Genomic DNA, 20,493 nt, shown 5'->3' on the forward strand with positions numbered 1-20,493 from the left:
CACCTCAAAAAGGGGCCCCAAGTCCCACAGCTCTCGCCCGACTCTGCCATCCCCTCCCCAAGCCCTAAGCAACCACTAGTTGACTGGTTGCCTCTGTTGACTGATTTGCCTATTGTGGACATTTAAAGTAAATGAAACCACCTACTCTGTGGTCTTTTGTGTCTGGCTTCCTTCACTAGAGAATGTTTTCAAGGTTCATTCCTGGGGTGGTAGGTGCAGAACTTCCCCCCTTTTTATGGCTGTACAATGTCCCATTGTACAGACGCACCACGCTGGTTTTCTCATTTCTCAGTCGGTGGACATCTGAGTTATTTCCACATTCCGGCTGTTGAGGATAACACCACCCTGAACCTTCACATACAAGTTTTTGTGTGGACATATTTTTAAATTTTTCTCGGATTTATACCCAAGAGTGAAATTGTGGGGTCAGAGGTTTGAGAAACTTCCAGATTGTGTTTCCACAATGGCTGCAAATTTTTACATTCCCACCAGCAATGTAACGAGACTTCTGATTTCTCTGCATCCTCAACAACACTTATCTCTGTCATTTTTATTCCAGCCCAACTAATGGGTGCGAATTAGTACCCACTGTGGTTTTCATTCGGATTTCCTTGTGGTTAATGATGTTGAGCATTTTTCATGTGCAAATTGGCCGTCTAAATATCTGCTTAGAATAGTGATTTTCAACCTTCTCATCTCATGGCATACATAAACTAATAACTCAAATTCTGCGGCACACCAAAAATATTTTTTTTGCCGATCTGACAAAAAAGATTAGGTGTGATTTTTATTCATTCACACCAGATGGCTATTTTTGTGTTGGCTGTTGTCATTCTTTTATTTTGACAGTCCTAGGGAAAAGAGGTCAGCACCCCTGACTAAAATAGGTATTACATGCGTTAAAACTTCTTGTGGCGCAGCCCTGTCTGGGTAGCTCAGTTGGTTGGACCGTCCTTCCATGAGCCAAAAGGTTGCAGTTCAATCCCTGGTCAGAGCACATACCTAGGTTGTGGGTTTGATCCCCCATCAGAGCGAGTATGGGAGGCAACCAATTGCTGCTTCTCTCACATCAATGCTCTCTCTCTCTCTCTGTGTCTCTATTTCTCTCTCTCTAAAATCAATAAACACATCCTAGGGTAAGAATTAAAACAAATTCTTGAGGATACACCAGTATCCCTGCCGCAGCACACCGTTGGAAAATCTCTGGCTTGGAGAAATGTCTATTCAGATCCTGTAAATGTGTAGGATTTTATAAGAGAGATTGGGGCCAAAATGAACCTCCAGTGGGGAGGACCAAGAGGGGGTCCTAGGTTTGAGACTTGGCTGCCCCACCTCCTAGCTGGGTGGCTCCCCTACCCACTAGCTGGGGGATTTCTGAGTTTCTTAAGCTCTGGGCCATTTTCCAAGTCTTTTAAATGTGGATAATAACATTGACCTCATAAGGCCATTGTGTGACTGAAATGAGAAAATAACGCCTGTAGCATTTGTCAGAGTACCTGATACACAGCAAACCTGCAATAAGTGGGAACCATTTGCACGATTTTCGAAAGGTAGTAACACAACAAGAACTGTGTTTCAGGAAGATTAACCTGGCCATGTTATATCTAATAGATTAAAAAGAGACTGCGGACGTGGGCGCCATTCAGAGAAGACACAACAGTTTAAGCAAAAGGCAAATGAGATGAGAATAGGATGCTTTCGGCTTTCTTTCCTATTAAAAGCAAGTTTTTTTTTCTCCTGTCTTTGGCCTGAGCAGCCCTAGAAAAGAGGGTGACCTTGTTGCATCTCCAGGTTTATCAAGGATATTTTAATCATTTTTGTATTTTAACTTATGTAATCCATGGTGAAATGGTGATTAATATGGTTTAAATATTTTGATTAACACTTCATAATAACTTGAGGAATTTCAAGTATGCTCATTAATTCTGTTTCTCTGGAGAAGGATGACACAAGGCTTTGGTAATTACAAGGTCATTTACATTATCAATTAAAATATAGTTTTTTCCAGTGTTTGTCCATGCACTCATTTCCCACATATCTATGGAGCGCCTACTCTGTGCCAGGCACTGCTCCAGGCACGAATACACAGTGGTGAACACAAGGTCTTTGCACTCAAGCAGTTTATATTTTAATGAGGTGACGTATTAAACATCCATTCATTCCACAACTGTTATTGAGTGCCTACTCTGTGCTTGGGATGCATTAGCAAACAAAGCAGGCAAACATCCTTGTCGTCATAGAATTTAACTTCCAGTGGGAAGAAACAGACAATAAACTATACACAAAATAAATAAGGTAAGTCCACAATTTGTTAGAAGGTGGTAAGTGTTACTGAACAACAAAATAAAGCGGTTAAGGGAGAGTAGGGGTAAGGAGCTGAAATTACCATTTTTAGATAAGTGATTGGGGATGCCTCAGTAAGAAACGGAAGGAGCTATGTGGACATCCGAGGGGAGAATGTACAAGGCAGATGCAACAGCCAATGAGAAGGCACTGAGGCAGGAGTGTTCCTGCTAGAGATAAGGGCAAGGAGTCAAAGGAGCACAGGAGAAAGCAGGAGGTGATTAAGTCAGATGTGGAGTGGACAGATCATAGATCTCAGGCAGCTTTGTCCAGTGAGAAGCTGCCATTCATCTCTGAAAGAAACAAATAAAAATGCTGAATATATTTCTTCTTAAGCAAAAGACAGGTTCACCATAGGGCAGAGTATCTCTGAACGAAGAAATCTGTGGTCTTACACAGTGTTTTGGGAAGCATGGGGTTCGGAGATGAGCACTTTTAGAAGCTGGACTGTTTAGAGATGACTTGACCTTCATTCAGCTAAGGGAGCGGCAGCAGGATTACTGGAGTGTGGCAATTGGCTCTCACTGATTGGGAGTCTGTCATGGATTGATTAAAACAGAATTTAGCAGTTACTTGCAGTATGGCCAAAGAACAATGAGTTTTTTCCTTTGTTCAACTTGGCTCACTCTGGCTGCTGTGTAGGCCAGGGCAGGAGCAGGGAGACCAGCTAGGAGGTGAAAGGAAATGTGGCTTGAATCAGGGTAATAGTTGTGTGGTTAATGAGAAAGGTTCCCACTTGGGATATACTTATCTTGTCAATAACAAGAACAACAAACCTAAGATAATCCAATCAAGCTAAACTGCTGGAGTGTACACATTTGCTTTTACATAGGATGAAATGACTGGATGGCATTATAGAGAGTGATTGGGTGGGGCTCCTTTCAAAGGAGGAGTCAGAGAAAGCCTCTTTGAAGAGGTTAGACCTCAAAGATGAAAAGAAGCCAGACTTTAAAGCTGGAGCCTGGTGTGTGTGTGTGTAGCAGAGCCAAGACCCATGTGTATAGAAGGTGGGGAGGTGGGTAGCAGGGGCAGAAGGAAACAGAGACCAACCCCCCCCCCCCCCAGGCCTCCAGTACACAGAACCGACTGAGAAGAGAGGGGCAAGACACCAATCAGATCATCGGAAATGGAGACAATACTATAATTTTGGAAATTCTATGAGGCCTCTTTAATAAAGTAAAATCCAACGGAGAAGTCTTCATCGTGCCGGAGATTGTTTTGTTTGCTGAATTATGACTCATCAATGGTGGTATACACTAAGGGGCGGCGGTGGTGTCCCTACACCATGCGGTCACCTGTCCTCTGACTTTAATGCAAGGCCTAGATGAGCATTAATGTCTTTCCGAAGACTAAACTGTGATCCACAGCTCTCTCATTCACCACGTGATCACAAAACATGGTTAGCATTTTTGGGGGGCTTCCTGAATACAGGTATGGAAGGACTGCAGAAAGAGTGTGGACTAGGTCCCCTGTTTCCACCAGTGTATAGGTCCCAGGGGAAGGAGGGTGCTTTTTCACCTGCGTAGCCCTGGGGCTCCTAGCACAGTGCCTGGTAAACAGTAGGAGCTGAATAACCTTTTTGTTGAATCTGAGTTAAGCATGTAGATTAGATTTAGGGACCTAAACCTAATAACACATTAGCTCAGAGAAAAGTCATCTTTGCATCTTTTGGTTCATCATCCAGCGTGTGGATTAGTCATACTTCTGATTCTACTACTTCTTTTTTGTATTTCCTGCCTTTGAGCACTCATTTCACTCCTAAAGCTCCACCTAAGTGGTAATCATAGAGAAAAGGAGGCGTGAAACACAGGCCATTTTTATTCCTTTTAAGCAAATAACAGTTTTTAAAAGTTTGACGGAGATTCAAATTTGTATCACGTAAAGATCTTGAGATAATGAACCAAAAAATTTTTAGGACTTATTTGTATTTATGTTAATGCCAAACAAGCCTAAGAAATAGCTAGTATTACCCCCATTGTGGAGGTAAGGAAACTATCACGCAGATGTAGAGCAATTTTATCGGGGTCACAAGCCCTGAAGAGGGGCTGGAATTCAAATCAGGTTGTCTGATTCCACAGCGGCATTGCTCCGTGCTGCTCTTGGAATAATTTGGAGACTTTCATTTGTCTTTACTTATTTGCTCCGGAAACGTTAAAATATGCAGAGAAACAGTAGGAGCTTTATAAATAAAACATGCCTATATATTTCTAAATGATTAAAGCTGGAAAGTTTAATGTGGCACCATGCCACTTGTTTAGTGGAAGTAAAGGGAAGGCGATTCCCGGCTCCCTGTGCAGAAATCCTGTCACTCTTTGCAATGAGTGGTTTCTGGCTCTCCGCCCATCGGTGATGGTCGCAGCCCAGGGAAGTCCGACCCAGACTGCAGTCGGGGAAAGACAGCGAGGGAACTTGGCTGCACTAAGAAGAGGCCACAGATTCTTGCTGCCTAAATGTCATCTGGTGGGGAAAAGCCACATGTCAGGCTGCAACTACTAGGGCGGGGAGGGGGGAGCGGAGCAGGAAATGCAACAATTTTAAGTTGGGGTGCAGGCTGGCTAGACTGACAGATCTGTTAAATCTGGAGAGGATTGTGTCTTTAAATGAAATCCGAAAAGCGAACACCGAAGCTCAAGAGACCCAGTCAGAGGGGGCGTTGGGTATTTGGCAAAGTTAATAAGGACACAAGGAAAACACGAGGTGCTGAAGGCGGTCCAGGAGGTAACTGCCGTTCAAATCCACCCAGTGGCTCGGGTGTCGCTCTGGACGGCAGCTTCTGCCCTTGGTTTCCCCTTCTTAAAAATCGAGGCGCAGACCGGCTGCACCCGGGCGGGTGATACACCTCCACGTGAGAGAGGGTGGGGGCTGAGAGGCAGGCCTGAGAAATCTTGTTTCGCAGAGGCCCAGGAAAACACCGTGGGAAGAAAGCCCGCCTAGACCTCAGCGGCGCGCGGGATCCTGGCCCCTGGAAGCCCGGCTCCGCAAATACACCGCTGGCCCGCTAAACCTGCACCCCGCCGCCCGCACCCAGCTTTGCAAGCTCGCGCAGGGGTGGTGGCTCCGCGCACGCGGTGGGGCTGGGGCGGGGCTTCGGAGGGCGGGCGAGCGGGAGGAGCGGAGGGAGGGCGTCGCGCGGAGGGAAGCGGCCCGCGGCGGAGGGAGGGGAGGCCGAGTGCTGGAAGCGGAGCTCCGCGCTGGGACTGGTTCCTTCGCAGCCATTTTCTGTCCAACCAAACAGCCGATTGGAGACGGGAGCCAACCAGGGCTGCATTGGAGGTTTGTGTCTCGCTTCGGCCAATGATCGCTCCTAAACCGACTCCACTTTACCTCGAATGAAATGTCCGTCTCCTCCCGGCGCCGTCCCCGCCGCCAACGCCGCCGCGGCCGGGGGCACTCGCCTCCTCACGCCCGCCCTCCCGCTCGGGCCGGGCCGGTTCGGCGCCTGCGAGGCCGCTCCCGCTGCGGGCCCGGCCGGGGAGCGGGCGCCGGGCTGCGGCGCGGCTCTTTGTGCGCCGGGCCGAGGAGCGGCGGGACTCGGGCCAGGCCGCCTCCCGCTTGCGGCTGCCGAGCTCCGGGCCGGACGCCGAGGAAGGGGTGCCGGGGCCCCGTCGGGCTCCCCTCTCGGCGGCGCCCGGGCCGGCTCCATTTTGTGCGGGAACCCGGCCAGGGGGCGGGGGGGGCGGAATGCGGTTCGGACCCCTGGCTCCGACCCTGCCCCTTTGGCCTGGCAGCCGCGCGGGGGTCCCCGGGGAGCTCCCCTCTTCCGCCCGCGGAGGCATGCGGGGCCGGGCCGCTTTGTCTGCTCCGGCACCCCGGGCACAGCACGGCGGGAGGGCTGCAGGCGTTGGGCGCGGGCCGGGGCCGGGGCCGGGGCCGGGGCCGGGGCCGGGGCTGGGCGAGTCCGGGGGATGCTTGCCAGGGCGTCAGTGCGGGACTGACAGATCGGCGGGGTTGTGGGGCCGGGGCCAGCCCGCGCACCTTCGTCGGGAGGAAGCGAGGTCCCCGGGAGGAAGGAATTGGTTTGGTCTCCCCAGTCTGGTTTGCACCAGAATGCAGCCATCTGGCGGCTTGCGGTCCCTGGATTTGCCCCCAAGGTGGGAAGGAAGACTTGAATTGGACTAAGGTTTAGTCTTGGGTGGGAGGCGGGGAGGATGTGTGGGGCCTTAGGAGCAGTATTAGTCTGCGAGAACAAAGAATTACAGTGCACCCACAAGTCGTAATTTCCCCCAAAGTACTATAACAAGATAATTTAAGCAAGCTTAGGCAGCATACCACCTTTGAAAAAACAAAAAAAAACAGCTCCCCACTAAGCCTCTTGGACTTAAACAGTTCCGTGGGTCGTGCCACGAATCACTCACCGAGATGGTTTGGGCATCAGTATGCAAACTAATGAGCAACAGAGAGTGATGAGGTAAACCAATCAATACAAGTGGCATTTTAATAAACAGGAGTTTTATTTGTTAACTATTGAAAGTTTAACCAGCATTACTTAGAAGGCAGTTCAGTTATTCTTGTTCCGCACTGCTCTTGTAGTTTAATTTAAGAACTATTGATGCAAAACTCGGGTTGTTGAAGCCGGAGGAGGGAGGGTGGAGGAAGGGTCTGCTGCTTTTCTTGGATACAAATTTGCATTTTTTCCAAACATTAAACAGATGTATGCATTCACTTGAGCTTTCACATATAATCTGCCTTTAAGAAAATACATACCATATGAGATGATAGCGTTTTTCTTTAATATGCCGAATCTAAAGTACTCAACTGTTGGGGTGATTGTAGTGAGGTGCAGACCACCCAACCCCCAAGCAAAATACACACATATATGCTTCTTATATTCCAAGGAAAAAATTTTTCCGACACTTAAATAACACTTCTAGCTATAAGGAAAGAATTGCCTGGGCAATTTGGGGGTTAGAAAGAGGACAGTGTTTGAAAAGAAATTAAAAATTGCTTTTACGATTATAGCAGGAATGTCAGCCTGTCTTTGCTGCCTCTGCCCTCCTAATGGCTTTTTAAAAATGCAATTCAGTGGCTACAATTTTTTCTGTTGTTTATTAGATTTCATGCTGGAATGCATATGAGTATTTTTTCCTTTAAAATGAACACTGAAAGGATGATTTTGTTTTGACACCCCCTCCTTTGTTTCACTTGAAAAAATGAACCAATGAGAAATGGAGATTGTAACATGTAATTGATACCAATTTATTGAAGAGCTATTCAGATGAAATTGTAGTCCAGAGTGGCAGTGCTTTAAAATTTTAAATAGAGTCCTCGATTGATTGTGTTGTTCTCGGGATGGCATGTATCTTCTTTCCAGTATAATCCCAGATACGTAATTTAGAAGCATTATATTTTGAGATAAAATTTTCTTCCCTTTCAAAGCTTTTGGACCCCCGAATCTCATTCTAAAACAAGAGACCATCCCCCCAAACTTAAGTTGATACTGTGTTTTGGGTGTTGGCATTTTGAGTATTTTAGATGTGTAATTGTTGGTCTCCCATTCACATTACATAATTTGGTGTCTTGTGATGAATATTTTTGGTGAGCGTGACTAAATTCAGGGTTATGTTGGAAAAGCAAACCCCCCCCCCCCCCCCCCGCAAATGGAATCAACTTTTAAAATTTGAGTCCTCCGAAATCTTCCAATTTAACAAACATTTATTGGGTGCCTGCTTTTTGCACTATTGATACCATGCACTCCACTGAATGAGAGTAGCAGGTAAAATTATATGTGCCTTTTAAAAGTTTACAAGGAAGAAAGCCTGTAGGCTGTACATTTTACTACAAATACACGTTTATCTTCCAGGTTGGCACTGGGCAAGGATTAGACGCTGCCTCGGACCACGTGGACTGGTGTTCTTGGACGCTACTGACAACACGGCTCTGACAGTGTTTCATGACAGTAGGTTTTACCATTTTGGTTGTTAATTAGATTTGCACAGTAATTAGCTGGAAACAAAATCAGAACTGATTTTATATTGGAGATTCCTGATAGGATGAATGCCTTTTAAGTCTAGACAACACCTATATTCATTCCTGAGTGATTTGGCACGTAGCAGGTGTTTCCTGTGGGCCCTTGAGTGCTGTCAAAGCTATAGAATAAAAAGCTTGTCCCAGCTCTTAAGAGGCTGTTTATCTGGTAGGGCTTTAGTCAAATTGAATACTTCGAGAACAGTTACGTGGGGAATGAAAAATGCTGTTCTAAGGATGGTACAAATGAAAAGAGGAAAGGTATGGTAGGCCTGGGTATTTGGGAATGAACCTTGTAGGATGAATGGCATTTGACGAGGTGCAGGGTATCACCAAATCCAAAAGCCTGAAGATGAGTAACTTACGATTAGGGGATGGAGAGTACAGCTGCATGGTCCATGTGCAGGTGGGGATTTCACGGGACAGTCTAGTGGAGAGATACCACTTGGTCTGTCTGGGTACTTATTTCTGGGTCTGCCACCATATCTGTGGCATCAGGCATGTCACACCTTCCTAGAGCCTCACTGCTAAAATAGAATTGCATGCAGTGATCCCTAAGTAAGACACGTTCTAGCACTGAGATTTTTTATCAGCCATTAAGGCGGAATTGAAAACGATTAATTAGGTTAAGTGGGAGTCCACCCTTTATGCCTGGAAAGCATGAGAACTGTGTTTGCAAGGATGGTAATCCTGCAGCATTTCATTTGTCAAGTTCTTACCATGTATCACACTCTTTGCTAAGTGCTTTTTATATAATAACTTCACTTCTCATAGCAACCCCATGTAAAAACGGGGAAGCCCAAGCACAAAGAGGATTGTAAGTAAAGACATACAGCTAGTAAGTGGAAGCCCAGCTTCAAACCCAGGTGGTCTGTTTAGGAGCCAGCGTTCCATTACTGCCTCCTGGTGAGAATCTGAAACCAGGTGTATTTCTTACGGTTTCACAATATTGTCCTCGTTTCAGGAGTAACTTTAAATGTTTTCACTGTACAGTTGGTAGACTTACAGTTTCAAAGGGGCAAATTAAAGATTTAGGCATAAGGACTATAGGAAAAACTATCAGTAACAAATACTGCAAAGTACTTGGCATCTGAAGCCCTGGTTTTCAGTCCCACGCACCGCGTCCCCTTTGGCAAGTCAGCTGCCTATCGCCTCGGTTTTCTCGCCTCCTTCACAGGGTTGTGAACACTGCATGAAATATTTAGAAAGTGTTCGATAAGTGTTAAACTTATTAAAGAGAGCGCTGTGTACCGCATTTTGTACAACAGATTAGTAGTATAGTTTAAATAATGCTACATGGAAAAATTAGAGAATAAACATTTGTTGGCTTAGCCAGCTGACCATTAATTTCACATATATTAGAGAACACTGTTTTTGAAGTAAATAATCAATAGAATAGTCACTAAGTTAATTGATGGGGTTTAAATAGCCTTTGTCCATATTTACTAGTTCCCTTGAAACGAATGGTTCACCATTTCTCTTGTTCCCTCATCATTTTCCTACATGGCCCTTTTCCCTTGTTGTCTGCATAGACTCCGGTACTTTAGCTTCTCTGTTCACGTACCAGGTATGTGTACCATGTACACGTGGGCATACTGGTACCACTCTACATTCGTGGTCACCAGCTTCACTCAGGCCCTTTGCATTGCCCACCACTCATGTGCTTCCTTCACCATTCTCCGTAGTGATGGAGAGGAGCTATAAGAATCCCAGCATTATCTTCATTTCTTCCTCTACCTCTTTGTTCAGTTACCACATCTGCTGACTGTACCGACCACTCAAGTCTCTTCAGCTCTTTGTTCTCTCCATCTCCAGACACTGGGCGTGACCATCGTCTCGCCTGAACTCATGCCCTGACTGCAGCAGTATGGTCCTCGCTGGTCTGCCCCCATTCTTAATTCCCTTCAGTTCATTTGTACGCTGGGCTATAGCCAGAGTGATCTTTTAAAAAGAAGTTGATTTGCTCTCTTTGCTAAAACTCTTGTTGGATCTGCTCTTGTCCATAGGCACTGCTTGACCTAGTCCCTGCTATCCACCAGGACTGTATTTCCCTATTTCCTTTGTCTGGAACATTCTTTTCCCATCTTATCTTGCCTAATTTCTACTCATCTTTCATCGTCAGTTTAAATATTTCCTAAGACAGCCTTCCTTGACTCCTCACACTAGTGAGATCCCTTTCAGAATAAACTCCCAAAGTATATAACAAGACATCTTTGTTTTCCTTAGCACTAACAGGTAGTTAATTAATAGCCATATATCACATTTACTAAGTGCTGCTATTATACAGTGGTGTCTTTACGTGTTGAGTTCTAGTCTCATCCTACTTGTTCAAGGTCTCATGACCAGTAAGTAGTAGGGAATTCAAACTGGGTGATGCGATTCTAGAACCTGCCCCTTGGAAATACTAATAGGCTGTGCTTCCCACCCCTTTCCTGTGCCCCCAGTCTATGTAATGACATTTGTCTTCTCTGCAAGATGAGGACAGAGACTTCTGTGTCAATGACTGCTTCATCGCTAGCACATAGCACAGACCTGATAAATACTAAGTGTCTCCTGGGTGAATTATTTGTTGACTGGCTTGCTCACAATCTGTAATCTGTTTTGCAAATTTGTATAAGATGTTTTAGACCTAGAAAAAAGCCTTTGGGGTGTATGTAGTAAGCCCCCCCCTCCAATTCCTCATATATGGATAGCATATTGTAAGCATCAAAGATGAGGCTAATATGTTGAATGGAAGATACTAAAACCTTGAGGATTCAGAGATGGGAACACTAATTTTTGGCTTACAGAACGCAGTAAACCCAAAAGGTTTCAGGAGGATGGAGGAATACTGGGTTTAAGTATGGGGCACAGATTTTTATGGTCGATAGTGGAGAGGCAGGCAGACAGGTTTGGTGAAATGACAGGAAAGCTAAAACTTTCAGAACCCAAGACACACACAACCAAGCAGAAGACGTTGTGGCTTATCTCCAAAGGAGGGAGGGTGATATCTGATATCTCCTGAGTACTCTCCATACCAGACACTGTCCTTAGCAGGTTTCTGTTCTTTGTTTAATTCTGACAACTCTGAAACACTTTCAGAAGCATTTTTTACAAGACCGAGGTTTAGAGACTAATTCTCTTAATCCAAACGATAATCTTGCTGCTAATTCCAGTGTATGATAAGATAATGGGGTTTAAACTTTTTGTCTTGTAATACTTTTTACGTTGTATTTATACCTTAATCTCCCAGACCCTAATTATTTGAATAGTGTCCTTATTAGCTAATTTTAAAAGACTCGTGGTATATCCTGTGGACATTCATTGTGGAAATGATTTACGGTTTTTGTACCCCCCACTTAAAAAAAGATTTGGTTTTAGTTGAAACGTGTTTGAAACAACCACTGGCCCTGTCTCCAGCACCTTGATCTCACCTAGGGCATTGTAAAAAGGAGTCAGTTTGGAGCTATTCCAATGAGCTTTTTACGGCTAGTAAATCCATCATCATATCTGTCAGTATATTAGAGACTACTTCCTAGTATCTTGTTTGCATTTTAGGATTAATATAGCATTTCGTATTTGGGTGATGTTCACATTCATTTTTATCAGCTGTTTAGGATGGGGAAGGCGATGTTGTTACTTTACACTTAACCAGTAGGGGTGCTTGTTTCCAGGGATCAGTAGAAGTCAGAGTCAGAGCTCACTGTGTTTATCACTTCTTAGAGGCCACTAAGAAGTATCAGTAAATACGTACCCTGTACTTTCACACATTATTTAAGGTTAGGTGAATTCTGTTCTCGACTCCCTTTAAAAAATCTGGAGGGAAAAAACAGAGAAAACCATTAGTTTTAAACTGGCTACATTCCATTTCACCAACATGGTGAGTCCTGAAGTCTAGTTTCCAACTAGATTATGGAAGTGTATCTACGATTAAATTAGATGCCACAGTCACAAGATGCATCAAAGAAATGCCAAGTTATTAAAGACTTGGAAACTAGCTGGGTACTTTAGTTATCAGATAAAAATCCAACAGAGATGGAAAAGAAGACACGTGTTACAACAAGGACTCATACTGCGGGTAACAATGTCAAGTTTGTGCTGGTCCTGGGCCTTGAACATTTTAGGATCAAGTGTCTCTTGATTTGGCCCAAAGCATGTATAAATTACACTTAAATTTTGCTACACTGTTTATTCAGATAATGCATTAAAGATTTTTCTCCTCACAGTTAGCCAGCTCCTTGTTGTCTCTCCCCAGCCCCTGTTTCTTAGCATTATTTGTGGAGCAGAAAGACTTCCAGGACTCACCGTGTCGTGAAATGGAATGTAGCCAGTTTAAAACTAATGGGTTTTTTTCCCTCCAGATTTTTCCTCTTAGAATTCTTTTAGCTCTGAGCAAAATTAATTAAGAAGGTCTTTTTGTTTTTTCCTCCAAATGGCAACTCACTTGTCTGTGGTTATATGAGAGTAATTTTCCTATCCTTACATGCAGTTTTCCAGTCTCCTTGTCCCCTTCTTTTCTTTTTTCTTTAAAAAATTAGACGTTGATGGGCTCATTCAAAATGTGAGTGCACGTATGGTTAACACGGTATCGATTAGGCAAGGAATCCATATGCTTCTTACCCCAAACAACAGTTTGAACCAAGACGTTGTCCATTGTGGAACTCTGAGACCACAAAAAAAGTCTGCATCAGTGACGAAAGGGTTTGCCTAGGAATTTTAGGCTTTAGCAGAACTGAAAGTGATGCACCTGGGTGCTTTGCAAGGAGACTACTCATTTTGGTTTTGCTTGTTGATCTAGGGATAAGTTAGGTTTTATTATTTTATTTATTTTATTTTTATTTTAAATGAAAGCTTTTTATTTTTTTTTTAAATTTATTTATCTTTAGAGGGGAAGGGAAGGAGGGAGGGAGAGAAACATCAATGTATGGTTGCCTTTCGTGCCTCCCCTGCTGGGAAGTGGCCTGCAGGGAACCGGTCTGCAACCCTGGTATGTGCCCTGACTGGGTATCAAACCGCGATTGTCTGGTTCGCAAGCCCGCGCTCAATCCACTGAGCTACACCAGCCAGGGCTGGTGGGATAAGTTAGGTTTTAAATCAGGGTTGCCTGTACTGTGTTTGAGGATTATGCAGTTGAGAAGAGGTGTGTGTTTTAGGTTCATTTCCTCATGTCGGTCTTACGCTTATCACTTATGGAGGATGGATAGGGGACTTTTGGGTAGCTGACCAAAAGGTTTCCAAATCAAGAAATATGTCTTCTTTTAGTAAGCTTAAGCTGTGAACAATGTAACTGACCCATCCTATGACATTTCATGAGCATCGAGTCTGTTGTTTTTTAAGGCAAGTTTTATTGAAGAACATTGAACAAGGTTTTTTTCCCCTCATAGATGGACGGTGACAGTTCCACAACAGATGCTTCCCAGCTCGGGATCTCTGCAGACTACATAGGGGGCAGTCACTATGTCATACAGCCTCACGATGGTAAGAAAGCCACGCATGGGAACGGATTCACAAGTAGAAACAGATTTGGAAGTGGAAGTTTATTAACATGACGTTCTAGGTTTTGTCTTTACAGGAAAATTAGCAATCTTGCGTCACAGTTCAGTGAAAAATCTAAAAAGGCATACCCTGCTATTTTAATGAGAAATAGTCTTCGAAGACTGATGAGTCCTAGAAAGGAGTTCTATAAAAGTATGCCTTTTTAAAGTTTCTTTAAAAAATTGTGACTAATTTCCTATGTGAGAATTAAGTATGAAAAATTCTCAGTTGGGACAGTAAAATAGTTCTTTAGAGGGTAAGTTGCTAGCTATTTCTAGTACCTATGAACAGAATTATTTTTGTTTTTATTCAACATTAGGTTTGAACTATGCCGATCTTAGAATGGGCAGTATTATGTTGGCCTGTTATAAATAACTTAGTTTTATAGCATTCTGACTTACAAGATTAAAAACGTTAAGATATATTTTTGTAGCAGGCAATTATAGGAGGACAATTAGTTATTTCATTCTAAAACATAAGCAAGTTAACTTTGATAACATCACTTTATACACAAAAATGTATATTGAATCAGCTTAAGTGCCTTTCTTACTCAATTCATATCAAGAGTGGTATTTTTACTTACAAGATAATGCATTTAATCATAAAAGGATCTTATTGGTACTGTGAAAGCTTTGGTTTTATCTAAATCTACATAATTTGAAAATTCACTTTTTGTAAGAATGTTGGATTACTGCTATAGCTTTGTTTAAAACTATTACTGCACTAGTAATAACCCATTGGATCAGTAATATTCAAGTCCAGTTTTTCCTTACTATATAAATTTGGCTTTGGATAAACATATTAGCTTTTAATCTAGCAATATGCAGGGAACCATCATTATCGGTCAAGGTCTGTAAGTTTTATAGCTGAGTCATGGGACACATTTATGAGCACTTCCTCTGTGGAGGGTGCTGTCAAGTCCTAGGAAGGACAGAAAGCTGATCTCTGGCCTCAAGTAGAAAAATCTAAATGAGGGAATCAGAAGTAAAAAGAATTATAAAATGTGTCCAAAAAGATGCATAGAGACACTTGTGATATTTTGTGGAATATCATTCATGCTGTGGAGATGTCACTGAGCTTTTTGGAGAATGGGGAGGTAGGATTTGAGTAGGCAGAACTGAAAACAAATGTGTTCTACACAGTGGGTTTCAAACTAACGAGTCCACGTCCATTTAGTTCTAGTCCTGAGAAGGTGGTAAAAAGAACTACTATCCTAATCCCTAGAAAGGATTAGGAAATGGCCCAAAATAGTTCTTATCCTAGACGGTTGTAGATAAGATAGTCTTTTCTTCTGTCTTGAGGTAAAAATTACAAGCTTTAAACCTAAATTATTTTTTCTTCATAGATACTGAGGACAGCATGAATGACCATGAAGACACAAATGGTTCAAAAGAAAGTTTCAGAGAACAAGACATATATCTTCCCATTGCAAATGTGGCAAGGATAATGAAAAACGCCATCCCTCAGACAGGGAAGGTAATGCAGAGGAGAAGCTGGTAGTTCATGACTACAGTCAACTGTTGATTACAGCCTTTCAGCAAGTCAAGCACTTCTTTCGATCCTAATGCTTAGGGGGAGAAAGAGCTATTGTAGCTTATATAATACATATATATATATTACATATAGTGTACTTTATTGTAGCTTATAAAGTACATGTGAAAGTAATAAAAGCTTGTAAATAAATGTTATTTAAATACATCACTCAGCTTAGTAGTTCCAGTTTGAGAGATCCTCTTAATGTTTTAAGGGAAAAAACTAACCACATATGGTTATCAAGCACTTGAGTTAGTGAACGAATTGAGATGTGCTTGTAAATATAAAACAAATAGCTTTTAAAGACTTGAATAAAAAACAACAATGAAAATATCTCAGTTTTTAATTGATCCTGTGTTTAATATTTTAGGCTTACTGGGTTAAATAAAACATAATTACCTTGCTTGACTGCATTTAGCCAGCTCTGGTTTACTTTTCTCCAGGACCTAACATAGGCAGGCATGGAGATGAAAGACACTGTGTTTCAGCAAGGATTTTGAGTATCATTCCTGTTAGAAGTGGCTTTGGGATTGCATGATTTAGTCCACTAGAGCTTTACTTTCAGAGCCTAGACCCTTACGAGAAGACTTGTTTTTATGAGGTGGCAGGTGTGTGCTTAAGTAAAGTAGGCTTTTTAAAAAAACTAAAAAATCTGACACTTCACATTTTTAGCAGGAAAAGTGTCACCAGATGTCATATTTCACTTCCTTGTAAGCCTTATGTGACTTCAGTGTGTTTGTTTTTTAAATGTTGGTGTTACTTAAGTCTGTAGCCCACAGTATACTAGCTAGACACATTGCCCGGTTGATTTTCCTTGGGACACTTAGTTAATGAGTTTTCATTGTGGGGTGGTGGGGACATCCAGTGATTGCTTTTATACTTAAATTGTATGTTTTCTGTGAATAGGTGTCAAGGCAGAAGCCTTGTATTTAAGTTTTTAATTCTCACTTTGAGAGTTGGAATTTTAATAGCACAAATGTGTTAACATTATTAGCATGTATTTCAAAGATTAAAGGTTCAGAGTCATAAACTGAAGTTTGTGTTCTTCTGCATAAACAGTCTTTTATTTTGCAGGTTGTTGGGAAGGTGATTATATTCCCTGCAAATTTACCTGTAATTTTTCTCTTCAGATTGCAAAAGATGCCAAAGAATGTGTTCAAGAATGTGTAAGTGAGTTCATCAGCTTTATAACATCTGAAGCAAGTGAAAGATGCCATCAAGAGAAACGGAAGACAATCAATGGAGAAGATATTCTTTTTGCCATGTCTACCTTAGGCTTTGACAGTTATGTAGAACCTCTAAAATTATACCTTCAGAAATTCAGAGAGGTAAGTAGAATGTCTTCCATTATCCTTTTAAAAAAATAAGATATACTGTTCACTAACTTTTAAAATGTTTAAAAATTCATTTTATGGTAAAATATGTAACATTTCTCAGACGTGTGTAATCACTTAAGTTACTGTAAGTCCTTTCTTTTTCCTTTGTAATTACTAATAACAGTAGTATAGTTACATAATGATTAAGAAGGTGGACTCCAGAGGGCGAATCCCAGCTCCAGCACATGGGAACTCTGTGGTCCTGGGCAGGTTATGTAAGTACTGTAGGCCTTGGTTTCCTGGTCTATAAAGTGAGGCTACCCACAGTGCCCGTCTCCCTGCTTTACTGAGAGCGCTAAGCGGAACAGCCTGTGTACCTCACTGAGCTTGGCATGTATATGTGCTCGGCAATAAGCGTGCTCGGCGATCCTAGTGTATGCATCTCAAAGCTTGGGGCCTTTTAAGTAAGAAAAGGAGGGAATTATAACCATGTTCCTTTCTTATTATTGATTGAATTCTTGTACATTTCCTTACTGCAAGTTTGGTGTAAGATTCACTTTGCTTTCAAAATATTTTCTTAGTACCTTTGGTGTTAAGAAAAAAGAAAGAAATTTTAAACTCCAAACTTGCTGTTACAGTACTGGCCATGTGGCTGGAGACTACATATATTATTGATAACTTGGATCATCTGTAGTAGAATCATAAGCTGAATATTTATAGTCTTTTACAGGTTATTTTATCTGTGAGTAGAGTTCTATTTTCCTTTAGATGTAGTGTGGAATTAGAATAATTTTATCCATAAATATTTTAGATTTTCTAGATTATTGTTAAGACTGTTTTGTGATGATTACTACTTGTTGCAGGCCAGTTCCCAGCAGGGGACGCACGAGAGGCAACCATACATTGATGTTTCTCTCCCTCTCTCCTTCCCTTCCCCTCTAAAAGATAAATAAATAAAAAAAATTTAAAAAGTTAGCATTTTGAAGGGCCTCTTCATATGTAATTAATCAGAAGTGTTAATAAATACTCTGTGTAGTGTTTGTAAAAACAGAAGCTCCTAATTTTAGGAAATAGGTACGCATTCTCATTTAGAGAAGTTTCTTTTGAATAGCAGTGGTTACTCTTTTGGTTTTCCTTCCACAGGCAATGAAAGGAGAGAAAGGAATTGGTGGGGCAGTCACAACTACAGACGGACTAAGCGAAGAGCTAACAGAGGAGGCATTTAGTAAGCAGTGTTGTGATACATTTATGCAACTAAATTTAATGCCTGTAGTGGTACTTTAGGAAAACAGCACTGAATATTTTGACATAGCACCGTCTTGAACAGTTCTTCTTAGTTATGCCCATATATTTGAAGTCAGTGGGAGCTAAGTATAAAATTTAAATTCTGCAGACGTTATAATCTTTCTCCAGTGGTTCTGATAGATTTCCACAGCCCCTAAGTTTTGGTTTAGGATTCACATGAGACAGGAATGTTGAGGATTACATTTTGTGATATAAAATCTTGTGATTTAAATGAATGTGAACTGTTTTTTAATTATCGTATTATCATATGGTGAAATGAAAGGTCTGTATGATTATATTTCTCCTATAACTTTATATGCATACATTTTACATTTCTAATATGTAAAATATATGCTGCTTAGGTATGAAAATGTGGCTTCCAGCCAAACCTCATGATGTAGGTCTACCCGTGAATCAGAACCTCATTTCTTCAGATTTGTATACATGGGCAGTTAGCTAAAGTACATTTCAGAGAAATGAAGATTCAGAAAACCAAAAATGTTGCAGAAGAAATGTGCTTCTTAGGGAGCTCTTTTAAAATGGAAAATTTGGGGGTTTATGATTGGGCCCATGGTTACACTGATGAGCAGCAGGATTGTAGTGAGACATTCATTAATGGCACAATTTTATGGTTCAGGCCAAGATGCAGTTTTTTTCTCACTTTGACATTACTTTTGTCTTTCAGCTAACCAGTTACCAGCTGGCTTAATAACTGCAGATGGTCAGCAACAAAATGTTATGGTTTACACAACAACATCATATCAACAGGTAGAGTACCTTTGTATTTTAAATTATTTAAAGAACTGATCATTGATTTTGATCACAAGTAGTTAGTTTCAACACATCATAATTATTAACCCTATAAAAAGATGAAATATTATTGCTCCGGCCAGGTAGCTCAGTTGGTTACAGTGTACAGTGAAAGGTGGGTTTGATTCCTGGTCAGGGCATGCACGGGAGGCAACTGTCGATGTCTCCCTCTCTTTCTCCCTTCTTCTCTAAAACCAATGAGCACATCCTTGGGTCAGGATTGAAAAAAAAAATTTAATGTATATATTTAAAAATACATACACACACACATATATACATATATGTATATATATATAGATAGATAACTAGTATTCTCTGATGGTTAAAAATACACACACGTTCATATTTGCATAGAAGATTTCTAGAAAGATACATAAGAAATTAACAAAGTGGTTCCCCTTTGGTGGAGAGAAGAGATTTGGGATGAGTAGACTTACTCTTTACCATCTGTTTTCTTTTTAATTTCCTGTTGTTTTTATTCATTGAATGTTCATAATATACATGTTATTTTAAACTATTTTTTCTTTAATTCTTATCAATTTAAATTTTCTATTTTTAGATTCCTGGTGTCCAACAGATTCAGTTTTCATGATCGGAAGAAGTGGTGGAGTGGGAAGTACACAGAAGCAGGAGAGTCTGTGTGATTCCCAAGCCAGAGTCATTGGAAGGAAAGGACTGGTGAAATGATGTCTCTTTGTATATTAAATAGCTGTAATGTAGCTTCCTGATGCTTGACTAATTGAGGTGTTAATTCTGACTTGAGAATCTTTTTCATGGATGATTTTAAAGAAAAATTTGGATTTTAAAGGTATTGAAATATTTTTGTTTTGTACGAGAGTTTGTTGCTCTGTATGACTCCTGTATGCATTGTATATTGCAATTTATTACTGTCAGATTTGTAGACAGTTTCTTATTTTCATATTGAATCATGTTACTTTTGTAATTCAAGTAAGCAGCTGGGTTAATTCACGATGTTCACCCTTTTAATAAAATATAAGGGTAGAGTTCATTTTGAATGCAAGTTGCCTTTATTATACATTTGAGTTTGTCTTGGTTATATAATATCTTGCATGATAATCTAGCTAGATTTTTAGCATTTGCCATATTTATTAAAATTAATTTTTTTGTAAAACATAGCTTAAGCAGCACCACTTTTTAAAAAATGTAATTGAAAAAATAAGTATGAATGCAGAAGCAATTATTGTCAGCCCTATTAAAATTGGTGCCCATTAACAGTGTTTACACTGTTCATTGTGCCTGTTAAGATAATTTTAGCTTATGGGAACTTTTGTTAAGGCTAGATTTGTTTACTATGAATTTTGGAACTCATTTAAATTTAATGTAGTCCTACTGCTCTTGAAATGGTGCCCCTTTCACTTTGCATATGATTTTTCCAAAACATATCTTTGAACAACATCATAGCATCCCTCTTTCAGAAGAGGAATTTTGTAGTCTGATGATAAATGTCCTTATTTTACCTTTATAATTGAAATGTCGTTTCCTGTTATACTATGGAAACCAAGAAACATCAGACATCATTATGTGTATACCTATTTTTTTTTTGCATGGGTGAGTGAATGAAATGAAGAACTGAGTGAGTGCTGTGAATGGTGGGAAACAGAAGCTGCCAACATCCCGTGTGCTGTCTTGTTATTTGCAATAAACTAAACTTAGATAATGTAACTTTGTATAATTTAGTAGTATGTACTTGGGTTCCTTTTTTTTTAAA

The 20,493-nt window shown here is 41.2% G+C and overlaps 1 protein-coding gene across 3 annotated transcripts; it reads left to right on the forward strand.

Annotated features, from left to right (window-relative positions):
- The first annotated feature begins 5,501 nt into the window (after positions 1-5,501).
- NFYB (nuclear transcription factor Y subunit beta) lies at positions 5,502-19,449 on the forward strand. 3 transcript variants are annotated; one of them, XM_037160318.2, is made up of 8 exons: positions 5,502-5,616; positions 8,144-8,239; positions 13,671-13,764; positions 15,167-15,297; positions 16,485-16,682; positions 17,814-17,895; positions 18,640-18,722; positions 19,324-19,449. In XM_037160318.2, exons 2-8 carry the CDS (start codon positions 8,234-8,236, stop codon positions 19,354-19,356), a joined length of 627 nt encoding a protein of 208 aa, XP_037016213.2. In that variant the 5' UTR covers positions 5,502-5,616; positions 8,144-8,233; the 3' UTR covers positions 19,357-19,449. The 3 variants fall into 3 exon arrangements, with proteins under 3 accessions (XP_037016213.2, XP_037016214.2, XP_037016215.2); XM_037160319.2 differs by lacking the exon at positions 5,502-5,616 and adding an exon at positions 6,497-6,751; XM_037160320.2 differs by lacking the exon at positions 5,502-5,616 and adding an exon at positions 6,760-8,056.
- Positions 19,450-20,493: the final 1,044 nt, after the last annotated feature.

Source organism: Artibeus jamaicensis, unplaced genomic scaffold (assembly GCF_021234435.1).
Source record: "Artibeus jamaicensis isolate MK-2021 breed Jamaican fruit bat unplaced genomic scaffold, CSHL_Jam_final contig_233, whole genome shotgun sequence".
Classification (NCBI taxonomy): domain Eukaryota; kingdom Metazoa; phylum Chordata; class Mammalia; order Chiroptera; family Phyllostomidae; genus Artibeus; species Artibeus jamaicensis.